Raw genomic sequence first — 25,439 nt, forward strand, 5'->3', positions numbered from 1 at the left:
ACAGGCGGCGATGTTGAAAAGCGGTCACGGTTGACTGGATAGGGATCAAGCGGCAGCTCTCGATGCCCGCAAACTGCAAAACATGATAATTTCAAGCAGTTTACCCAGAGGTTTACAGGTTTAGTGAGGAAGTTCCAAGCAATTTGATTGTTCCAATTCAGTTTTGTAGAGCTTGCATTAATATTCGTCTATTGGAAAATTAAATATGGTAGATAACTTAATTGCTATCAAGCTAAGTTACTGTATGTATTATTGACCAGTCGGCAATAAACCTAGCAGATTACGGTAGCCCTTTTGGATTTATTATTTTGCGAATATATGTAGGAAGCAACATGCAGGTTTAGCAAGAGTTTCAGTTTTTAAACTACCTGGCTAAATACTTAGTCATGGGCATGGTAGTTCTTATTGCCATTTGCAAGATTAGGTTATGAATTGTGGTGTATTTTACAGTTATGAATTCTGTTGTTATAATCATTCATATTTGTTTTATAATTTCAGGAATGTTATCATTATACTATTTATTTGCAGTTATTTATTAGATTATAAATTCCAGCTTCGAATCACCCAATCCCTTAGTGTCACACGGATAGAAGTAAAAGGTTTTTCTATATTTAAACTGTCAATGTTTATGCGAAAGGGAAGTACAAAGTGTGGCATAATGAAGTTTTGAAGAAAGTCATACTTAAGTACAGAGATGAACATGATCCAAGAGATAATATTAAACAAGTTCTTCACAAAGGAAATGCTGGAATTTGTGAGAACCACTTTAATCCAGAGGACATAATAATAAATTCCAAAAGTAGCAGTAAATCTTTAAAGTTTGGTGCCGTCCCATGCTTAAACTTGCCACAGAGAACCGGTGATAAGCTGCTGTATCCACTATGCGTCTAACACTGGTCCGTGACTGAATTACACCATCAATACATGAAAACATTGGAGATGTCAAGAAATCTTTTAACAGGATAAAACGAATTGGGTGGCAATTTCAAGAACATGCAGATTATATTTCAATTCAAAAGAATGACCTTGTTCTTATTGTAAATATCTCAACATTACAATACAAAGTTAGTGTGTCTCACTTTCATTTTAAAGTGTCTGAGGACAGCCAGAACACAATGTTCTGTAACAAGCTTGGTGCCCAAATCACAGAATTAGAAGCACTTCCAGCAAAAATGTGTCCCGGTATTACAACAAAGCCAGTCATTGGCACTAATTGCATTGTATATTACAAAGCACAATGTATTACAATGTTGACTGATTTTCAAAAAATATTTTTTGAAAGTCAACTTGAAGTTAATCAAAAGAATTGTAAAACAAAATATCATCCTGAGATCATCCGATTTGCTCTCAGCCTGCAGTTAAAAAGTTCCTCTGCATATGATTATCTCGGATAAACTTTGTAGAGTTTTGCGCTTGCCATCAAAACGTACTTTATTTGATTATCATCATGTGCATCAAAACCAAACCGGGACATTCAACAATCATATTCTGGATGCATTAAAAAATCAAAGTGATTCATGCAAAGATTTTGAGAAATACCTTTATACGGTATAACGTTTGATGAAATGAAAGTACGATCTAATTTAGTATTGAAACCGGAAACTGAAAAAACTTTTACAGATTAGCCTATGGATCAAATTTATCAACCGATTTAGATGTGGCCAATTATATGCTTGTGGTTTATGTTAAAAGTTTTTCAGGAAATATCAGTCGGTCTCTGGCCTTTTATTCAACAAACACAGTTAAATGTCATACTTTAGTGAGCATTGTTTGGGGAGGTGTAGACAGCTTGGAGACACATTGTAATGTGAAAGTGCTGGGAACTGTTTGTGATGGCAGCGCAAACAATCAAAAGTGTTTGGAAATTTTGGGATCTGGTTCTGAAAAAGTAAAAAATCCATTCACTGAAGAAGATAGGTTTCTTTATTTAATTATTAAATCATCCGCCCCATCTTATAAAAATAGCAAGAAATTGTTTATATGCAAGCCGAGTTGGGAGAACACGATTGATGCAATACGCTAATGGAGAATTGATCTTGTGGGATCATTTTAAAGAAGTGGCCTTTACTGAGATGAATCGAGAGTTGCCATATTTGTCAAGAATATCAAATAGTCACGTTTAGTTGACTTCTTTTTCTAAAATGATTGTTGCTGTTGCTGCCCAAACACTAAGTCGCTGCGTATCAATGGAGTTGGAGAAGTATGGTTTTAATGCCACAGCTCAATATTGTTCCACGTTTAACAGGTTCTTGGATTTGATGAACACAACATGCAATTTTACAACAGGTACCCCGGATTTAAAACCATATTATTCAACTACTGATGCCAGACTTAAACGATTGCAAGGTGTATTTTTACCGTATCTTAATGATTGGCATGAACAGATAAATGCAGACACTCAAGTTTCCCGGGCAATTAGAAAAAAGAAATTCATATCTGATCAAACCTAGGATTGAAATTATCAGTTAATGGCATGATTGGAATTATCGAATGCCTTTTCTTTTGTCAAACAACATGCCATTTGTTTGTACAAAACGTGTGAGCAAAGACGTATTGGAACATAGATAAAACTTCCATTTTCCTATAGCCTAAAATATATCGTATGCTTTTATAACCTTCGTTTTCAAAACGTGAACTAAGTGAACTCCGAAATCGGAAATACTGTACTGAATGCCTCGTAGCCTTTCCCTTATCGCTGCCCAGACAGCAAAATCTGTCATTTTTACATTGGTTCAATGTCCGCAGACGTCACAGCAATGTAAAAATGACGGATTTTGCTGTCTGGGTGTTGATCCATATCCACGCACCGTGACGGTGACGTCATCATTTTTCAACATCGATTTACGAATTGGCCACTTTGCCTATATATCTCTGTACTTATATCTCTGGTTCCAATTTGTTTTGCGCAACAGCTGCAATTAAGTCCAATTAATCGTGTGTAAGTGTTTGGCAACACTGCTGTCAGTTTTGAGCAACTGATAGTCCGAATACTGTATTTGTTAAACTTAAAAGTTCGTTTTGCAATCATTGGTTTTTCAGAAAGAAGTACCGGTACGTTAGGTTGAGTAGGTGTTTTAAAGGAGATTTGTATACCGTTTGGATTTTTCTTTAATTTGGTCAAACTAATTATTTGGCAAAAAATTTTGTTTGGGACACCATTTTAAAAAGTGAGGTTGTCAGAAAAAATAACTCCTGCAAAAAATTTTTGAAATTGATATAGAGGTGGCCCTCCCCCCTAAAGTTTGGCGCCCTCCTACAAAATAACAAATCTACATATCTCAAAAACTGCTTGAGCTAGAGATATGGTTTTTGTGTCAAAAGATGCAGAAAGCATGATTTCCTATCTGCTTTCTCAACAGTGATTGCGTCTATCTTGAGTAGAAAAGCAGTTATTTAAAAATAAACTGTTTTCGGTATTTTAGCACAAAACAGTGCTAAACAAGTATTGTGGCCCAAGCTATTCAATAAACAAAGTTCATAAACTAACCTGTAAAACTGGTAAAGCAATAAACGAAATAAGTATTCCTAAACTTTTATACATTCATGCATAGCTAAAATGCCCGTTTTTTATCATATTCCTTGGAGAAACTCCTGAGCGTGGAATCCGCTTTCAAGCTTCAGGTGCCATGCATTGCGCTCGTTGGATGGCAAAGGCGATTTATGCAAAAGCTTGGTCTGCATTTGTGGTATCTGTCCGAAGAAATGGTTGGACTAGCCTTGTTTGACTCGCGATTGTCTGTGGAAAGTAAAAAGGTAATGGTGGCAACCTTGTTAGATGAAACAGCAAAACGTCCACCAAGGAGAGTCTAGAACAGTATTGCACCTCTAATTCAAAATGGCTTCCTCAGCTGTTGGGTGAAGATAAAGCAATAATTATACTTTCAAAGGATCCTGCTCATTGGACTGAAGATGGTGCATTCAAGCTTTACACATGGCGAAGGGACTTTCAGCAGTCAATGGCAGAGCAGAGAGAGGAGTTTCTCTAAGTCTAATTCAGGATTTTAACAAACTCTTAACTGAAGATGAGTACCAACTTCAGTATCTTTTGCAAGTTGTTACTGAACACAGGAAACTGTTTCCAAATTCCAAAAAGAACAATATTGTCGATTCTTCTTCGTTTAAACCTTCTTTGTCACATCCAGGGGTCAAGGGGCTCTGTCTTTTACCACTCTTGGGCAGTGGCGATGCGGTTTAGAACTGGATGCTTGAGCAGGTGTCGAGCAGCAATTGCATTGATTCGTCATCCAGTTCAAGCAAACCACGCACACCATTTGGCGCAGTTACAGATGGTGTGGTCTGTGGTTTGTTCCTCTTTGCCACACTCACAGATTTTGGATGGAGCCATCCCCCATTTGTGCATGTTGGAGCGGAATAGTCTGACTCCAGTAGGCTAGCCCAGTACGCAGGCGGTTGAGGCGCACCCAGGCCTTCCTTGGCAAATTATCAGAGATGTACGTATGCGCCGCAAATTCTACGCCGCATACATGCGGCGTAGACTTTTTGTTTGCGCTAACGCTTGCGGCCACATTTTTTTGGATAGTTTGCGCTTGAGGATGCGCCGTAAAGTTTTCGCGGTTTTTTAGCGCATAGCGTCAACGCATACTTTTTAATGTCTTAGTTGTTGTTTGCAATTTTTTTTTGTCAAACTGCGAAATGTTGACGTCTTGCAATTGCCCATTGTTCTACCGTTGTGTCACAGTTTCATCTATTGTTCAGTCAGCTGGAGTTTGTTTGTATATCGCACTACTGCCTTTGACGCTAGAGTCCCACGTGGAGACTGAAGTCTTGCAGAAAAAAAGAAAGAATTAGTTAAAACAACTTAGGCCTACTGCGAAATTACTTAGTAAATTACGGGTCAGAACAGGAATGTAATGTAAGCAAGCAAGTAGGTAGGTTGGTAATGTCGCTTCATGTAAACAATGACTTGGCTTCGTAGTCTGAAGTTTTTTTTAGTCAAGCAGTGTTGAAGGCGTTTGTAAGCAATTGTGAGCACTTTAATTTATATTAGTTAAGTCTTGCATTTTGGGGCAAATCAGAAACTTTTCAGGCAATGAGCAGTGCAACCTATGTATCTAAACAAACTCAAATATTTGGTCTCCGACCGTGATTGCTTGCATGATGTTGTACTCTGTATGTTATATGTAGTACAGTACATTACTTTGCCTTTGCCGGTTATTCTTGTTGTAGGCTATGTAGCGTAGTAATGTGTAGGCCTACATACAGTAGGCTATCAAGCTAAGGTAATTTTTACTTGACAATTTATACATTCTGTTGCGTAAGTATGTAATTATGTATGTTTTGTAACTTGATGAGCAGTTTAGCAAAACATGCATCCAGGGGCCAATTGTGAGAGGCTTTTGAGTAGCCTACTGCTAATAACACTAGTAATGCTAACTATCCCTGAATGCTAATAACAAAGAGTTGTGCAGTTCAGAATCTAAACTTGCTTGTGTCTGGCATTTTTGTCTTCCATTAACCCACTTTTTAAAAATCTTATCAAAAAAGAGCATAGAGCTTACTGAGAGAATTATGGCATTAAAAGCAACATTAGTCTTATTCAAACGGAATCATTTTATAAATAGTGTTTCTTATAATGGATTTTTAGGGAGCGACAGTTAGTATATTACTAGGAGCGACAGTTAGTATAATACTAGAATTTTCTTGATAGGCATATGCAGGGGCGCGGGAAGTAGGGGTGCTCAAGGGGCTGCAGCCCCCCCTAGAGCTAATTCAGCCCCCCCTGGAATTTTCGATAATTTCTTAAGCCTTCCCTAGAAAATTCTGACAATTTAAGGTACATGACGTTGTAAAGGCGGTGAGGCTTATTGTTGATGCCTACTTCGTTCAAAGAGTTGCAGTTGCAATTGGTGAATAGTCTAAACGTAAATCTTTATTCATGTCGCTTTTTGGTTCTGATAAAATTGCCTGCAATTTGCTGGGTTTCTGTCCTACTCGTTGGTGTGTTCGTGCTTGTGCCCTCGCTCATGTTGTTACCCTACCCTGTTGCAATGTCTGACCGACATGACAGAAGATAGTGCAATGAGAGGAGACGTACGTACAAAGATATTCGGCTTGGTAAAACAAGCATGCACGATGCGACTTTATTTTGCGATTACCTGCAGCGGCCGGTGAAGTTTTTCAGCCTGCAGAAGCCGTCGCAAGATAGCTTCAAAACAAGAATGCTTCTACAGCTTTAGAATCCATCACCATTCTCCACAAACGGATCAAAAATCTCAGAAAAAATGAATTAGTTTCCAATCTTATGGAAGCAGCGAACGTCTTTACTTCTTCCTATAACCTAAAGACGCTAAAGGATCCCCGAGAGTGCAAAACTCCAGTAAGATTTCGAAACACAGAAGAATCGGATGCTTTGTCGTCTGCGTGAGAAAGAACGTGGAAACGGCAATACACCGAAGCCCATAATTTGGTTCAAGCTGAGCTTGATCGAAGATTCAACCAGGCGGATCTGCTTACAGCAGCCAACAAGGAGAAGGCCCTTCTGAGCTGTGTAAACGGTGAGGAAAGATCTGATACTGGAGATCATCTTACCCGATGCCATCAGCAAGATCGCCTAAAAACGGAACTTACCTTGCTCAGCGATGTTGTAAGTGGAAAAACCGCAAACTCCGTTCAAAAGGTTGCTGAGATACTATCGCAACTAACCCCTCAAACACTAGACCTTTTCAACGAAACGCGAAAATTCGTGGAGCTCTGCCTTTGCCTCCCAGTTTTAGCTGCATCATCAGAACTTCCTTTTTCTGCTCTAAGACGCCTGAAAACATGCTTGAGAAGCTCAATGACACAAAAAGACTTAGGCTACTCATCTTGCGTTCATACATGTCCACCAAAACACTGTCGATGTCAAAGAACTCATGGCACAGTTCATAAAGAAAACACCTAAGCGAAAAACAATCTTCGGAAACGTGTGAGAACTCATTTCCACAAACTGTCGTTTTCATATCACTTTCTAATTTGTTCGTTTTCATTTTGATTACCTAAACAACTGCTGCTTTGTTGTTACCGCTCTTCATTTGTTACAATTTACAAACTGTGTGATTTGGCGTCGTTTCTGACACAGGAGGGGACCGAATGCTTACTACCGGACCAGTTTTTTAATGTTCTCACACATAAGGGGGTTCTGGGGGGCTTCGCCCCCCAGAAGCTGACAACACTACGGCAGCTTCAGCTCCCCCTGGAGAAAAATAGTTCCCGCGCCACTGGGCATATGGTACAGTTTCTTACACTACACTATTGTATTCAGGGAATAACTTACGGTAATACTAATCTCCGAGTGAAATGGAGCATGATAATACAAATCCATGGCCCTACATGGAAAAGTATTTTAAGCTCTCTTCTTCGAAAGGCAAAAACTTATATTTTCAATGCCAGATGTGCCTTCCGGCCAAAAAGATAATTTCTTGTAACGAGAAATCGCGAAGTGGTTTGAAAAGTGTGTTGTTTCGAGTGGTTTATACCGTGTGAATGTTTGGCACCTAGCAAACAAAATGAGTTTGCGCTAGAGTATGCGCTAACGCTGACGCCGCAAACTTATTTTACAAGTTGCGTTGACGCATGCGGCGTATAGTTTTTCGAACGTTTGCGTTTGCGCTGACGGCGTCAATATTTTTTGTATGCGCGTACATCACTGCAAATTATGCATTGGGGCTGGTGTCGGAGAGAAAACTTTAGAGTCTTGAGGAGTTCTTCTTCCACTCTGAGCTCCATTTTGTCGTTAATAAGCTGAACTATCGTAAGTCCAAATTTTTCAAAATTGCGTTTTGGATTGATTTGGCATCTTTATAAACTACAGTTTATTTTGTTAAAGCATCGTAACTCTATCTACTTTAGTTTTTTCGTTAGAAAACTTTTAGAAAGATCAAACGATGTACCAGCAAACACAGCGTGAACTTTAAAATTCAATTTTTTCAAAACAGCATTTTTGGAGTTCAGCATATTAGCGACGATTTGTGGTCCTCCCGGGTAGCCGTGCTGATGGATTGGTCTTCAGCGGTTTTCATCAGGAGTTTGCGTCACATACAAATGGGTGTCTCGATTTCAGTTGCCGAGGATGCTCGATTGTTCGCTCACAGACTCGTAGAGACTTGAGTGGAGCAAGTGGTTGGGGTTTGTAGTGCGGCGAGAAAGGGACAGGATGGCTTCTTCGCGACGAAACTCAGCTGGTTGGTTGCCTGCAAGGGCAGGGAAATTGTCCAATGGTGTAGGTCGCTGACATCCTGTCATGATACGCAGGGCAATATGTAAAATATTGTCGATAATATTGCTTCTCGCAGTAGCCTACTGACCAGAATCTCATTTTGAAATGAATATCGTTACCAGTGTTTCCTCAAAGGTGCAAAAATTAAGAAAAAAAGCGAAATTTTGTAGACGGTTTCGTGGTCACAAAAAAGGTTGTAAAATCAAGATTTGGACAAATGCATTTTTTCTAAATAACTGCTTTTCTACTCAAGATAGATGCATTCAATGTTCAGAAAGCAGATAGAAAACCATGTTTTTCTGCATCTTTTAACACAAAAACTGTATCTCTATCTCAAGTGGTTTTCGAGATACGTAGATTTGGTATTTCGAGGGAGGGCACAAAACTTTAGGGGGAGAGGGCCACCCCTAAATCAACTTCAAATTAAAAAAAAATTTGCAAGAGTTATTTTTTCTGACAACCTCACCATTTGAAAGGGTGTGTCCCAAGCAAAATTCAAAAACTCAATTTTAAGAGCCACCCTAGTAGATATAGTTCAAGAAGTAATTAAGCATGTCAATCGATGTTAAAACTAGTGTGTCTGCCGTGATACTTAATTTGTCCGCCGTGATACTTAATTTGTCTGCCGAGCTAGCTGCTCAAACCGGACACATTTGTCCACTGTCAACAAAATCGAATTTCGAGGCCTGCAAACTATTTCGTCCCCTAAAAAGATTGAGAGAAATTTTGAAATGTTTGCGGCAACTCCAATCAGCGACTTCGGCTCTGTTGTATGTTTTTCTTGATCTTTTCAGGGTACGAATGGAGAAATGAAGTGTTCAGGAGACGAAATAGGTTGCACCCCCAATCTCCAATGCAGTTGTTCAACGGATTATTTCCACCATCACTTTGACCAAAACAAAGTGGAGAAATCTTTAATCTACATCTACAAGTATGTATGCGAAACTACCAGGATTAAGCTCTGCAAGAAGCTTTCGGAATGGCCTGTTTCGGAGAATTCCATTCAGAGACAGCCTTTTTCGGAGAAAGCCCTTTTTCAGAGATTTTTCTAAATCCAACGGCGCCTTCTGTTTGTTTAGAGAATTTCAAAGAAAAATAAATTGAATTGAAATTTAGCGAAAAAGGTTTGAACTGTTAAATTAAAATGTTTGCTCACATAAAATTGAAACGCACTTTGGAATTTTGGAGCAAATCGGTGTTGCAATTGATCCGCGAAATGACCTTTGTATTTACAAGCGCGCAAACTGTTCAGATGTGAGATCAATGTAAAGAAAAACGATAGGCCAACTGAGTGATTCAACGTTTTCTTTTGTTGGTTTTGTTACTGTATTTTTTTTTCACAATATCATTTCTTTTGCATTCTGACAACGAAAAATAAAAAATTGAATTGAATTTGAACAAATCGAATGGCTTTTGTAAATGTTTTTCAGTTACAACCTATAATGGTACCTAGTCACTAGTCAGCAAAAGTTCCCTTTTGTACATGATTTCAACGTCGCCACATATTTGGCTGGCCGGGAGCTAGGCTACCGTACCGAAGTTGAACTAGACCAATTAGGCGGTTGCAAACATATTTCCTTTCAATGAAACCAATAAGCTACTACATTTGGTTTGCCTTTAGATTACATTCAAAAGTTTTGTTGACATCAAAAATTCTTTGACTGTTTTGAGTTATATATAACATCTTTTTGTGAAAAAGGTTTATTTGATGTAAAACAAATATTTTTCTCCAAAAACAGCTTTCTCCGAATAGGGATTTATTCGAATTGGATTTTCCAAAACGGATTCTCCCAATAGTAGCAGACCGGAAGCTTTCCCTATGCGAGGATAAACATTCAACCAATTAACATTAAGTTCATTTTCAGTTTTCAATATGCGTCCCGGTGTAACGGTCCAGGAGTTACTGCGGTTCAAAAGTTACCGTGCTGCTGCAGCGTAGCAGTCTAGAAGTGACGTCAGACCACAAATGACCAAAGTTGCCCGGCGCTTCCGAAAGCTATATAAAAACAAAACTTTTACAACTAAGTTCAGGCCTCGAAATTAGTTTTTGTTGACGGCGGACAAACGTGTCCGGTTTGAGCAGCTATCTCGGCGGACAATTTAAGTCTCACGGCGGACACACCAGTTTTAGCGTCGATCGTCATGCTTAATCACTTGATAATTCTTCATTATTTGAGAGCTTTAGCTACGATTTAGAAGGCTTTTCAAAATTTCAGCGAAGGCTTTCATCAGACCAACGAGGTGCGCTTGAAGAGTCAAAGCGCGGTGTAGCTGCTTAATACGCCGCATAACTGATTAACTTCCACCGAACGAGGTCGTGTGGATTTTTGCGTCACAATGCTCTGGGCACGAGTCGGAAAACTTCTACGCTAACGCCACTATTTTCTGCTGTGCAAAGTTTCACTAGGCATTTTTCTTTAGGTTTATTTTTGCGTGGTAGGCTATGTGAGCGAAAGTGAATTTTCTATGGGCCTTTTCTTTCTTGCTGTAATACCAAAACTTGACAAATTTTTCTTCAACTTGCTGTAACAGCCTACTCGTATAATCTAATTTTGTAACCAACCTTGCCTTATCAATATTACTCGGAGATCAAAGGCAGACATTGTGACGTAAGACTTGAACTTGCGCGTGCTCCCATCGATTCTTACCGAACAATTCACCTTTGTTACGCTGATTCAATGTCATCAATCGTTGAAGCAACGTAAAAATTGACAGATTTTCAGCTTGAATGAAAGCTAAGGGATACAGTATTCACATGCTCTAGATGCGCGCTAGAACGCGCGGAAATTATATTCTCACAACAATTGTTCATGCTATGCAATGACGATTTGTATCGCTAGTTTCTGTGTTATTTCTTGGCGGACAAATATGACCGATCTAGAGGGTACTTCCCGCGGACATCATATGCTGTGACGGCGGACATGTCCGCCGTGTCCACCGTGAATTTCGAGGCCTGAAGTTTAATTGAGTAGTTGCTCTCAAGCTAATGCATACCTTTTCATTTAAGATTAATCAATGCTTAAAATTGTCAATGCAACTTTTTGACCAGTAGGAATTTCAATTATTTTCATAAAAAAAATATGTATATATATTTGGCAACCCTGGTAACTCTTGGACTGCGGTCACTCCTGGACCGTTACACCGGTATTGCATGTCTAAAAATGGCAAGCCTAAATAAAGCCATTACAAGCAAGAAAACAATAAGAAAGTTGAACTATCAAACTCAATGGGGGTTTTAACCCCCCTGCGTCCTGCGTACACCACTAAAGGACAATAATTATATGTTGCTATCATATTCAGAAGTGAACTAATTTGAATAAAACTTTTGGAATTACTTTTCGAGCAAGTGAAGTAGGCTACTGTAAAATCTTCCAATGTAGTGAGAGTGCAACTACCTAGCAAAGAAAGTCAAACAAACATTTTAGTCAATAACAAGTGAATAAAATTAACCCTGTTTGGAACTTTGTATAACTTATTGATATATTGATTGATGAACCACACAATCTGTCTTAGTAAAATATATGCTGAGCTGATGACAGTGAATCATCACAATTGTACACAAATTTGAAGAAAAACCAATGCACAGCCTATGATTCTAGTGGAGTTACATCTCTTTGACGTAATGTAGCTAATGTGAAAGAAACCAAACAAACATAAAAGCTAAAAAAAACTGTGAATTGACGGCCCTGACGGAGGCAGATTGTGTGGATTTCAGATTGTCACCAAGTTGCTAACTCAAACCAATGACACCATCAAACCCGACCTTGCGTATACTTAAACTACCGTACTAAAATGTTTTATTTTGGACTGGAAATAGATAGCAGAAAGTAAAAATATATATGGAATTAGGATATAATATCAATACATAATAACATCTTATTGATCACCTATTTTGTACCTTGGCAAAATTTAACTTCCAACTGTTTTCTTAAGTATCAATCAATAATTTATTCATCAAAACAATAATAACGTTCACAAAGATGATATAAAACAAAAGTACACTAATGTTTAAGTAGACATAAAATGTATTCAAAATCAACTGGTGAATATTATTCCTTTTAATTAGGAATCAAAAAATGAGCAATTCTAGCTATTATCTGTGATACATAATAATGTTTTAAGCTTACGGTAGGGATGGGCAAAATAGAATACCGAATATAGAATAACCGGTTGTAGAGCCAAACCGGTTTCAAAATGCATATGAAATCGGATAATTGAAACCGCTTTAACGATCGACTTCGTTCAAGTCCGTTTGATCGCAACGAATTCGCTACAGCGAAAGTACAATTGTTTATCGATTTAGTGCGATGCGGCGTAGGAAAAACGCACGAGTTTCATTGTTCGCATTAAAGAGATCTTTCTTGTCAAGCGCTTTGTAGTCCTCACAATCTTGCGGAAGTGTGGCACGAAACAGCTTAATCCGCTTTCAGGATTTTTCTCTATTTCGGTACCACAAACCTAACTTGTTTCTGGTAGAACAGAAGGGTCGACTAGCCTTCGCTCAGCAACTCAACATCGCGAGCTCCCATTCTCGCATGTAAGGCAACCTCCAGTGGGGACCCCTAACGCCAGGGTTGCCAGGTTGGCCTATTTGGGGCAAACTTTCAGAAATCTGGCTGTTTGGCCCCCAAATTTTTGGTTGGCTCTTTATGAGCAGGCTGAGAATTGTTTTCTAGATTTTAATGTAAGCTTCAGCAATATGGCAATCAAAACGTGTTTTTTGGCAACTCTTGACTTTCTGATTTTTCACCCTGTTTTCTTTTCACACCCGGCTCGACATCAGCATGACCTTTTTTTAGTGAGTTGAAGGGTTAGCTCTCCAATTTTGGTTGGCTTATTGGCCCTTTTTGAAAACCAGTTGGTTTCTTAAGTTTTAATTTAGCCCTTTAGCTTTTTTGGGCCTTGTTTGGCCGTTTTCAAAATGTGAGGGATTATGGAATGTTTTTTGCAAGTGATTCTTTTTGCCTTGTCTTCTGGAGAAGGTGGTAACAGAACACTAGTAAGGATACTGTGGCAGTGTAATACCAGTACAGGTGTACTATTTTATTTCAATTGTGCTTTTGGACTTGATCCAGGAAGACTAGGATGCCAAAGAAGTAGAAAGCAGGATATGAGAGCGGTACCGGTAGGAAATACAATAGTAGGCCTGTGGTAATTGGAGAAACTTCGAATGGGAGGATGATAGTGAATTGAATGTGGAAATGTTTATTTGACTGTTGGATAACTTGCTCGGGGGAATTTATTGGAGTCACATTTTCTGCATGCTTTTTTGTAAATTGTTTATTTGTTATTGTTGTGTCTCTCCAGAAGCATGATCTAACATGCTGTATGGTCTGTATATTTTATGTTTCAGTGCTGAAATGTCTGTATTGCTAAGAATGTGTTGTTAATTCAGTGAAATTGCTTCTTAGTACTTGAAAATTGAGCTGGCCCTATTTTTGGCACCTTGTTTTAGAAGTTGGCTCTTTTTTGGCCCTTTTTAAACATGCAGTTGGCTTCTTGCCAAATTTACATCTGGTAACCCTGCCTAACGCTCAGAACAATGCAGGGCACTCTACCTTTGCGTGTCTCGGGAAAACCCAGCCCTGAGACACTGGTGGTGGTGGGGTGTTATGTGGCACGAAACAGCTTAATCCGCTTTCAGGATTTTGCTCTGTTTCGGCACCACAAACATAAGTTGTTTGTGGTAGAACACAAGGGTCGACTTGCCTTCGCTGAGCAACCCAACATCGGAAGCTCCCACTCTCATATGTAGGGCAACGCCGACCACAGGGTGTGAGGATTAGCGACCCTCCCCGCAGAAGTACGTACGGGTAGCTGGCTTTGTCTTAGCTTTTACTACTGGTATGCCAGTACAGTGACATGGACGACTTGTTGAGCGGTGGGATTGAAGATGCTACATGCAGTAGTAAAGATGAATCAGCAAATTTGGTTTCACCACCTTTAGAAATAGATACCTATCTCACGTTGTTGAAAGCATCGACTATATCTCTTCAAAATGCCCTTGTTTGGTGGAAAGCAAACAAAAACCAATTTTCTTGTTTATGTCAGTTAGTTTCAAAATATTTTTGTGTACGGTACCTGCTACATCTGCTTCTTCAGAGATGTTTTTCAAGTGCAGGTTTAACTGCCACTAAGTTGAGATCTCGTTTGACTGGTGAAAATTTAGAAAGCCTAAATTTGTTACACTGCGATAAGCATTTTTTGTGATGTTCATTGTTTTTGTAAAGTCATAAAAATTATTAAAATGTGTCATGGTAAAAACTGTCAATTATTCTAGAATAGATATCTGTATTCTATATTCGGTTTCAGTATTCTAAAATATTCTAGAATAGCTAATTATTCTATTTTGCCCATCCCTAGCTTACGGTAAAGTTTTTTACAAAATCAAATAAAAGTGAAGTTTCCAATACCATGTGAATTGGGTATGTCCTCAGCAATCTTGGAAAAGTCTGTTACTCAGGTGTGTAATGTATTGTGCTAACACAGTCACATCAACTCATTTTTTTGTATTATGTGAAATAAACTATGTTATTTTATTTTTTATCGATTTTTATTGCTATGAAAGATGTGATTGGTTTTATTTTTAATAAATTCTTTCTTCCAATCATGTTTTCTAAACCTTTCCTCTTCAATCAAACACGATACGTATTTCCATGATTTCTGTAACTGAACAAGGTTCATACTCTCAAATGTTCACCATTTGCTTCAAAAAGTATTAGTCTCTTTGCCCAGACTTTATTTTTCTATTTGAACATCTTACACTATTTCAACTATATATGATACCTTTTCATATCACATTCAAAACAGATTCCACATCAATCAACTTCTTTAATGATCCAGTTGGCATCTTTTCTTTATGCTCTACTCATCCATCTTGGCACTGTGTTTTTAGTCTCAAGGCTTATCATTTGTTTCACAGTCAGAGTTTAAGTCTCGCTTCCATAAAACATCCATGGTGCTTCTCACACATACTGCATAATATGCGTTTTTACATATTGCGACACACTGTTTCTTGTTGGAAAATTACTTGATTTTCTAAACTTTTTCCATGTACTGTATTCTGATACCAATGATGTTGAATCAGAACTATTATTTTAACTGATGACATCTTCCTCATATACAAACTTTGTGACTTTATTCAGAAAGCACTACTGTCCATTTTTATTAAACCTGTATTGCAATCGTTACCATTTTCTAGAATGATTGCTCAATTTACACTCACTGCACATTAAAAATTACTTGCAACGATTTTGAGGTGACTCCTCACACACACCACAAGAATGCTTATTGCTTATATACCCATTCATCACACAATGCACATGGAATAGAGCTACTTCTAACACTTGCCCTACAATACATGTACCGGTATAACTACCATTTGCCAATCTGTTTCACTGTTATTTTCAGACAACATAACCTTGATCCTTGTCACATAATCTATTATGTTAAAATTTGTATGCTGCATACAGTATATATATTGTAAACGTTCAATAGAGAGAAAATATGTTATATTTTCTGGTAGATATACTGTTGTACATTTGTAAACATAGAGACCCTAGCATTTATCTGGAATAAATTGTATTTTGTTTTAAATGACCGTTTACATTGTAGGTGGTAAAATTACTAAAGACTGGGGTAGTGTCTTTCAGTGAAATATTAGATGAAACCTGGAGGAGATTGGATAAAACAAAATGCCTCAACGCTTTCATATCAGTTTGTCCCAAACATCAACACATGCCAAGTAATATTCTCAAGTATGTTTGCACTGTCATTTTAGGATAAAGCTTAATTTTTGCTGTCAGCATTGACCACAAAAAGTTTGGTGTTGTTTTAAGTTATGCAAACAAACAAATTTCTTTATAGATTTTTGTGTTGGTTTTCACCGTAACTAATGCCCTTGGTAAAATTGGTTAGTTTTGTGGATTTGGGAATTTTATTAATAAATGTTTTTATTAATAAAGCTCTCACGTCTCTTGTTGACCAACTTCTCAAAAATGAGGTAGGCAATTTAACGTAAGAGAACAACTGCACGCCCAGTCAAGCCGGTGCTAGAGAGCAGCCCAATTACGGATCCAAAGGATGCAATGCCTGGAAATTCTCTATTCAAAGTAAATATAAGATGAAGTCCAGATCCAAATTGTCATGTTACATATCGACGATTTCGGGTAATCAACCCTCTTCAGTGCAACGTTCCAGTCCACAGAATAAAGTTTAAAACGGTTCAGTTAATAATGTAGTGTAGTTCAGTTAAGAAATAAATTTTTTTGCTGTTGCTAATAGATACAAATAAATTTAGTCTCCGAGCAGTGATAACAACAATTATAATGCAAATTGTGAAAGGAGTCATACATTTTAAAGCAGAGTGGCTATGATATGTAGGCGTACACCTAACTATAATTTTGTTAGTTGATCTGTGACGAAACAATCCGTTCAGTAAAAAATGCTTCAATACCTCATATAGCCGATCATCTTTCATAGTGTTTCATCACAAAGGTTTAATAAAATTAACACTTGAGTTTCTTAGCAGAAACTGGAGGTGTTACATTTTTTGCGGCTCCGACACCACGATAAGCGGAGTTAAAGGCTTCATTAAAATGGCTTGGCTCCGGCTCCGCAGCCCTGCATTAAAAAATCATTTTGTCAGCGTTAACTGGTGTTTCATTTCGTTATAGATAGATCAGAATAAAATTGACTTGGTGAACTGGACTTCGGCTTGCTAAGGAAGTCATGTTTTGCCAGGTCTAGCCTTCTCAAAGGCATTCCCTTTTCCCTGAAAGACAACTTTAGCACAAAAGAAGTCCGTACAACATGTGGGTCTCACATGCTGAAGGATTATGTTCCAGCTTTCAATTCAACTGTTGCTGAAAGATTGTTGGCAGCTGGAGGAGTCATGGTGGGAAAAACAAACTTGGATGAATTTGCAATGGGGTGATCATGCTTTGTAGAACGAATTAACAAAACTGTTCAAGTCCATGCTGGTTTAGCAGAATACTATAAGTTCCAAAACGAAAATGCTTTTATAAAAATGTTATGGTGTTTGTTAAAGAAAGTTTTAGAAGACAAAAGAAAAGTGTGACGTCAAACCGTGATATGATTTCTGAGTAGTTTGTAAAAGTAGTTTTTTAAGATCCGGATCTGTGGACTCCATTTTCGGTGCTGTGCGAAACCCATGGATGTACGACTTCACGAAAGAGGATCCATCGGATTGGTTTGTCTCCGGAGGTAGTTCTGGTGGGAGCGCCGTAGCCGTGGCAACCGGAGCAAGTTACTTGTATGTTGCTTTGCAAGCTTTTTTAAGGAACTTTCCAGCTTAGTGACCGTCTACGCCCTACGGCTTCGACATTGCTCAGAAATGGACATACTGTATTTGCCACTGCAAGTTTTCAAAATCAAATGTCTTCTATCATAAATCGAGAGCTTGGGTTAGTCTTCATTTATTTTGTTGAGGAAGTTTTGAATATTATCCCCTTCTCCACACCACCTTTTCCAGTGTGATTTAGTTCATTGAATATATACGGTACGGTGTTTGTAATTTTTTTAACAGTTTCAAATTCTGTAGAGATGTTAAGGACACTTATATCGATTTCCGTTTTATGCAAGAAGGTCTTTCGGAGCGCAGGGACTAGTATCTTTGAAATATTAAAATTAAGTAACTTCCATTTTAATAAAATACAACTATGTTTACTCCAAGCGTCTGTTTTGGTTAACAGTAGAGCTATGCAAGAGTAAATAAGCCCAAAGAATAGGCTATTACCACGATGTGTTCAGTTCATATTGGTTATTGGTGAGAATCCGGTTGTTTTGTATTATTCAGTGGTATCGGTTCGGACACCGGCGGCTCTGTCCGCGTGCCTGCTGCTTGGTGCGGCATTGTTGGCCTGAAACCAACGTATGGAACCATATCGCGACATGGCCTCATTTCGCTTGTCAACTCAATGGACACGCCTGGTATTTTTACAAGGACTATGAACGATGCTGCTTTTGTTTATAGTAAGTTTTTAATATTACATAGCCATAACTTAGGTTTGTGTTTTAAACGGTTTGCGAATTTGTTAAATTTATGAAAATTTTACAATCAATGTGAAAAATATGACACTGCCATCTGGTCAGCAAGTTATTGCTTTTACATAGTGTAAAAAACATCTAGCGACGTTTTTTGTCTGTCTGGACACTGGGCAGGCAGTCCGAAGTACGCTGTTGGTCAGGGATTTGCCTACCTGAAATTCGGAATTTTTTTCGGTGAGACAATCAGTCAATCATTCGACCACTTTGCTGTATGAGAGGTGAAAATCTGTTTTCATTTAGTAGACACGAGCACGTATTGTCACGTTTAAACAGGTGAAAACATATGTGTTCTTCAAAAACTCTGCTTTGATAAACGTAAGGCTGATTCTGTTGCTGAGTTTTGCGGATGATTTATTCAACTTCATCTGTTACTTGTCGAAAAAGCAATCAAATAGAAGACTTTACGTCAGCGAGTTGGAGTTCATGCAGATACATTTTGATGCAATGCATTGAAAAAGGATATTTGGTGGCGATTTTCACTTGAAATAAATCAGTTGTAAAAATTTATTCTTGTTTATTTTTTTTTCAGCTGAAATTCAACCTTAGTCGGTCAGTTATTTGCGTATACACTTCAGAGCAGCATGCTGTTTCTCATAGCATGATTTCATATTCTATTCCATGTTTAGACATTCTTAGTGGACACGATGTTTCGGACTCCACTTCTGTCAATCGTAAAACGAAACCAGTTGAAATTAACGAAACTGAAGATGTGAAAAATCTTGTTGTTGGCATTCCCAAGGTACTCGAGCCCATATAGTGGCCTACAATTCTTTGGTGACCTGTCTAGCTTGAAAATGTAACTTATTGACTCCATACAACAAAGTAAATAAAAAATACAAATCCATAGAAAAGTAAAATTTGTTTAATTGCTGCCTTGTGCACACAGGCACACACTTGGGATACTTACGATTTCTTGTGTTTTCTGAAAGGAAACTTCGGCCGTCAGCCAGTAAATTGAATAACTTTTGCATTTATCAGCTGACCGTTCAGCTGGAGCAAATGCTTGACAATACTAATAAATTCGAAAAAACTGCCGATTGTAGAAGTATGCTTTAAAATAAACACACTCAAAACTCACAATTTTATAGCTTTGGAAAAATCGAACCTACAACGGCGAAGTTTTTTCACATTTATTTTGTTATTTCTATAGACAAAATAACAACTTTATTAACTTTATTCTGACCTAATTATGATTTAAGGCAGACTTCACAATCTTTATGCTTTCCTTTACTGCAGGGGTGTCCAATCCATGGCCCGCGGGAAGGTTCTGAGTGGCCCGCGCGGTATTTTGCAAAATGACTTAATTATCAACTTCATCACCTGCATAATTTATGATGAATTTACATTTCGAGAAATTAGCATTTATTGTTTGCTTTCTTTGTCTATTTCTCTGTAGTCTCTGGTGCAGGGGTGTACAACTGTTCAAGTTATTTTTATTGCATCACAATGCACATTGCTACAACATTTTCCACATTGTTACATCCACATTCTTTCTACACAATCGTACTCGTGCTTCAAGAATCAGTCAATCAATAACATTTCTTGCTTCATTGAGATACATCTGACATCAGAGACTCTCGCAAAACTCATTCCGCAGTGATATGAAAAATATGTCTCCAAAAAATTGTCAGAGGATTCACAGATTGGCAGTTTTTGTGGCCTCATTATTCGGCAGCGTTTACTTGTGTGAGCAACTTTTTTCGCGGATGAATCATGTAAGATCCCATGTAAGATAACTAATTCTTGACAGCCATATGGAAAGCTCGCTTTGCATTGCTACATCGTCCATCTCACCGAATATTGGCAGACTTGTTAGAGAAAAACAGTGTCAAACTTCACATTGCAATGTCGACGTTTAGCAAAAAATTTGTTAACTTGACTATATATAATATATATATATCTTGGTATGTCGATTGTTCTTATAATTGTAAAAGAGTATAATACACATTTCTAAGATTAGAATTTTGATGTTTTGGGTTTTAATTAGAAATTATAAGACTGCTGTTTCTGAGATTACAAATTAGCAGTAAACTCAAGTGGCCCGCGAAACCATTTGAAAACCGCATGTGGCCCAATGGCCAAAATGGTTGGACACCTCTGCCTTTCCGCTTGTCGACTAATAGCAACTCTTTCCCATCAGTATTTTCCGATCAAAGTATCTGCATTTACTGTGCACAGTTCACCTTTTCTGCATCAGTGAGCCATCCACAACCCACTGACTGGCCGTATCTTCAGTCGGCCGTGGCTCACTCTGTGGATAAGCACAATGAATAATTAAATATGTTGATTGAGAAGCCTTGTATTTGAAATCATGAAATGAATTGATACCATGAATTCTCTTCAGGAATATCATGGTCCTGGCCTTCAACGCGAGATACTAGACTCTTGGAGCAGGACAGCTGATACATTTTCCAACGCTGGAGCTAAAGTTGTCGAAGTAAACTCTAGCTTCTCTGTCAATTTTTGACGTAGACATTTTTTAAATGTTAAGTTTGTTGAGTTGTGGGTTTATGTTAAAATAAACAACCTCACGTTTAACATAAAATAGACAATTGGTTGTTTGTGAAAATGTGTTTCATTGGAGTAAAAGTGTTTCTCGAGCATGTTTGTGATATTTTGTGTTGCTTTGACCAATGATACTTCGGATATTATTCATTGTTATTATTATCACTATGTTTGCTAATCCCTGCACATCCGTATAGGTCAGCATGCCACACACACAATACTCAATCGTCTGCTACCACGTCTTGTGCTGCGGGGAAGTTGCTTCGAATATGGCCAGGTTTACACTGTTTTTTAGCCAATAATTTTTAGAATTTCGTTGATACTTGAATATTCGTGCAACATGCAAAGTCTGTGGTTAATTATGATATACGAATCAGTGTGTACCTTCTTACTTTTCATCGTAAGCAATTTGGAAATATAAAGCAAAAGTTATATAAAGCATATATAAAGAAATATAAAGCATAATCTAAATTCTAAAGCAAAAGTTTTTGAAAACGAGGACTAATTTATTGCAAAAAACTTTATTTTCGTCAAGAAATGAATTAATTAGTTAAAATAAAGTATCTGCTGAAAAAAACTGAATCCATCTGAATTTAATTTCATCAAGTCGGTAAATTTGCTGTTGGCATAAAATTAAGGATTTTTATGTCAAATTTGTAAAAGCACATAGTAACACCAAGCACTTTCTCACTTTTGTTGCTTTCATTGGTCAGATATGACGGAATTGAATATGGTCATCGGTCAACTGGAAATTTCACAGAAGAACTGTTTGCAAGGACTCGCAATGAAGGTTTTAACGAAGCAGTGAGAGGGAGGATAATGGCAGGAAACTACTTTCTTCTTAAAGAGTAAGTTTATGTTCTTAAAAATCTTTTTTGTTTTTGAAATAGTTGTTGCAATTCCACTTCAAAGACAATCTAAGATTGTTGTCTTATATTTGTGCTTCGTTATTCCGTTACGGAGTTTATCTATTGTCAGTTCGTTGCTCTGTTTAGATGTTTAATTCTGTCAGTGTCGAGTCCTCCGTGCTGTCATGTGCCTTACTTCACTTGCTTTGTTTGGCTCATTATTTTGCATTTCTTATTTTATTTCATGTATTCGTACTGTGCAAATCAGTTATGTAGGTGCTTGACAAGGGCTAACATGTTGTATAGCCGAAAACGTTTGCAATTTCTAGTTTATTATTTTATGTTATGTTAAAAGACGTGTCGTTGCGTGGTTTTATTTGCTTATGATCAAAACTGCAAAACGATGTAAACAAAATGAAATCGTGAATCGAATGCCACTGTTCGTTTGCAGGAACTACGAAGCATATTACGACAAGGCGATGAGGGTACGCCGACTGATTGCTAACGATTTTCGTGACGTTTTCGCCGATGGAGTCGACGTTCTTCTTAGCCCAACGTGTGCCTCAACTGCTACTTTGTATAGTGAATTCATTAGAGAAAGCAACCGAGACCGCACAGCAGAACATGACGTTTACACACAAGCCGCCAATATATCAGGAGTTCCTGCTGTCTCGATTCCTGTTTGCTTGTCCAAACAAGGACTTCCTATTAGCTTACAGTTAATGGCTAATTCTTTTAATGAAGGAACGTTGCTTAAAGCAGCGAGGTTTTTAGAAGCTGAATTGAATTTTCCATATTTCAAATTTGAAAATACATAACAAAGTTGTGGGCCTAGAAATGAAAAGTTAAATAATGGACAGGCTGTTTTCTATAGCCCCTCTCCTATTTGCGTTTAAGTTATGAGTTTGTGAGGATCTTTTGTTCCAATTGCAAATTAACTACACGATTTACCTTCAACCTTTCCTCACTCGAAAAAGCCACCGTCTTTTGCTCTTTCGGCTGATTCGTCGAGGCTTTTGTTGTTGAAGTAATATTGACCATCTGGCTTTGAATATCCAAGATGGAAATCAATAGCGTATTACTTTAAATTCGTGTTGATTGCTCATCGGGTTAAGCGCCCGTCGTCCGTGAACAGAGAAACAGCAATATCACTGAGCGACGGTTCAACTCTCAGGGTATGCGCTTGAGCAACGCACTTTAAATACAGCTTTTCATTCAGAGGTACTTAATTGACGGAATAGTTTAGACAACACTTCACCTACAAGGAGAAACTTCACTCTGTCCATCTCATTGACCGGGCCTGCGTCTGTGGTTCAAAATTTCTGCAAGCATACGAAACTGTCGGGATTAAGCTTGCAATTTTTTTTTCTCCATTCAAGGATAATAATTTTCCACAATCCGCCCTATGATAGAGACTAACTTTGTGTACCAACTTAAACTTTAAGGTAATCTAGTGACTTTCGAACTATGTTTCACATTCGTTTATCTTATCAAAAACGTATTCCTTTGACACATACGGCCACGTTTTCTGCGCTTACATAGATTTGCATGGCATGGCTGCTTTGAATTCATTATTTCCGCTGTGCATTCATCATGTCACTCAAAATAAACTGTGTCTGTGTTCTTGGTTTATCAGAATTTTGTGTGTTCTGTATTTTTCGTTGGACTTAGGTCTGTTGTCAAACTACCCATACTACTGTTGCTTCAACAGTAGGCTGCTGGCGGTCTTTCAGGATATTTGCAGTCTTTTTGATTGCCTACAAAGATTTTCCGATAGCCTACTTACTGTATTTACTTTAGTGAAATGCCAGGTGTGTGTGTTGAGTTATTGATAAGTTAAGGCTATGATTTCTGGTGATTTCCACTTTCAAAGCAACAGAAGATAAATGTTGGCTTCTCCAGTCTTTCTCTATTTGTCCCAGGCGTTGCCTTTTCAATGTGAAACGAAAACGCATCTGGGCTGCGGCTACCGTCTGGCTAGATCACCATTAACCGGTGAGGCGCAGGGAAATTGAATAAATATTCAAAAAAATGTATTATTTTCGCAGTTGGCCTTAAAAATTATGTGTTCTCTAAATCTGAGGTAACGAATTGGGTACCGGTAGTAGGCTTCAGTTTATTAGGTGGTATGATATTTTGTTGGTCAGAGCCAATTTAATTTTCAACCAAATGTGTGTTTTTATAATTTGAAATTATAAACAAGAGACGTTAAATCGTATACATACAACATTGAAGGCTTTCTTATAATTTGTTTGCTTTCTTTTTCTGATTGAGCATATAGTAGCCTACCATAAAATGCAACTATGGGGCTTATGTAATAAAAACTTGCACGTAATTCAAGAGAAATAACCTACCCCAAAAACAATTTGCGCTCGCCCAGTGCGCTGTGTGCCACCGCGTTTTCAGAGGTCTGCCAGTGCGACCCGAGGTAAAAAAGATTAATGGTCTCGAACCCGCAACAACGAAAATTCAGAAATTACAAATTGCTCGTAAGAAAATGAATTTTGTTTTTACACTTCAAAAAATAAACGTTTAGGTTATTGCAAAAGTTACAATGTCAGAAATAACATCTTGTTTAAGTAACTGGTCTACTTGGAGCAGTGGTTTTCAACCAGGGTTCCGCCAGTAGGCTACCTAAGTCTAGGGGTTCCGCTAGTTTACATTCAAATCCGAGAGTGTATTTTTTATTATATGCATATTGTTTAAATATAATCAAATATTGATTAGGTTTGCCACTATTAATAAATTTGCTACACTTTTAACACGTTCGCTGCGATCCCGCGTTTTTGTTTTTTTTTGTGGTGCGATTGCCTTTAACTTTCTGCTTTCCCGCCATTTTTTCTTCTCGACATGTTTTCTTCGCTTGGAGTTCTTTCGGACAGTTTAATCCCTTGGTTCTCAACGGGGGCGTTTTGATTATTAGGGGACATTCTGGTTTAACCCATCTACCGACCAGCGTAACGATTTCGTCACATCATTTTCTGGATATTCAACTCTACATGCTTGCACGATAGCCAAACAATTTCTCTTACACCATCGTCGTATTTGATTGACTAACCGTTTTGTTTTACAAACGCTATCTATTTAAAATTTAAATTCAGTAATTTTTCAGTAGCTAGCCTATATCACAAAATCTGGCGAGTTCCATTATGACGTAACCACTACTACCAGTATACTGTTTTCATGTTCGCAAATATATTGGATAGTTACCTAATACCTATCCAATATATCTGATGTGTTTTTTCTCAGTGTGCATATTTCAATTTCTTCGCACGAACCGTAACTTGTTTCATTCATACGAGACTGAAGATGTGACGGCTACGGCCTCTCATGAAATCGATTTCTAATAAAGTATTGAGACTGTTGACCGATCCTTTGGTACTTAGACAGTACAGACAGACCAACTCGCAAATATATATTTGCTTTTCGTAATTAATTTGTTTTTATTGGGGGGCGGTAAAATTTCACCAGTTTATAAAGGGGGTGTTGGGCCAAAAAAGGTTGAGAAACACTGGTTTAATCGTTTGTACACCGGTGGGTCAAATCGCCGTGAACGTGTTAGAGATCATTTTGTTTTGCCAGTAGGCTATTAGGTTTTTTACAGTTTGTATTTTTATTGTACTGTACATAAATAAATCTGAACATGAGTATTTTAATTTAATTTTATTAATCAAATCATGTTTTTTGCATAAGGCACTTAAATTATTGAACAGGGGTTCCTCGAGCTTGTGGAATGTTTCATTGGGTTCCGTTCCACCAAAAAGGTTGAAAATCACTGACTTGGAGTATGAATGCGGCACGGT

The 25,439-nt window shown here is 37.9% G+C and overlaps 1 protein-coding gene across 5 annotated transcripts; it reads left to right on the top strand.

The window, feature by feature from the left end:
- The first annotated feature begins 2,266 nt into the window (after positions 1–2,266).
- LOC145776985 (glutamyl-tRNA(Gln) amidotransferase subunit A, mitochondrial-like) lies at positions 2,267–23,445 on the top strand. Of its 5 annotated transcripts, none has more exons than XM_082588243.1 (11): positions 2,267–2,286; positions 9,010–9,146; positions 15,858–15,972; positions 16,958–17,146; positions 17,346–17,489; positions 18,033–18,208; positions 18,910–19,022; positions 20,628–20,720; positions 20,986–21,065; positions 21,502–21,636; positions 22,088–23,444. In XM_082588243.1, coding segments are annotated over exons 2-11 (1,413 nt in total). In that variant the 5' UTR covers positions 2,267–2,286; positions 9,010–9,145; the 3' UTR covers positions 22,455–23,444. The 5 variants fall into 5 exon arrangements, with proteins under 5 accessions (XP_082444369.1, XP_082444368.1, XP_082444370.1 ...); XM_082588242.1 differs by lacking the exon at positions 2,267–2,286 and adding an exon at positions 2,977–3,051; XM_082588244.1 differs by lacking the exon at positions 2,267–2,286 and adding an exon at positions 2,977–3,051 and having other exon boundaries at positions 15,830–15,972; positions 22,088–23,443.
- The last annotated feature ends 1,994 nt before the right edge of the window (positions 23,446–25,439 follow it).

The sequence above is a fragment of the Aplidium turbinatum genome, chromosome 9 (assembly GCF_918807975.1).
Source record: "Aplidium turbinatum chromosome 9, kaAplTurb1.1, whole genome shotgun sequence".
Taxonomy (NCBI): domain Eukaryota; kingdom Metazoa; phylum Chordata; class Ascidiacea; order Aplousobranchia; family Polyclinidae; genus Aplidium; species Aplidium turbinatum.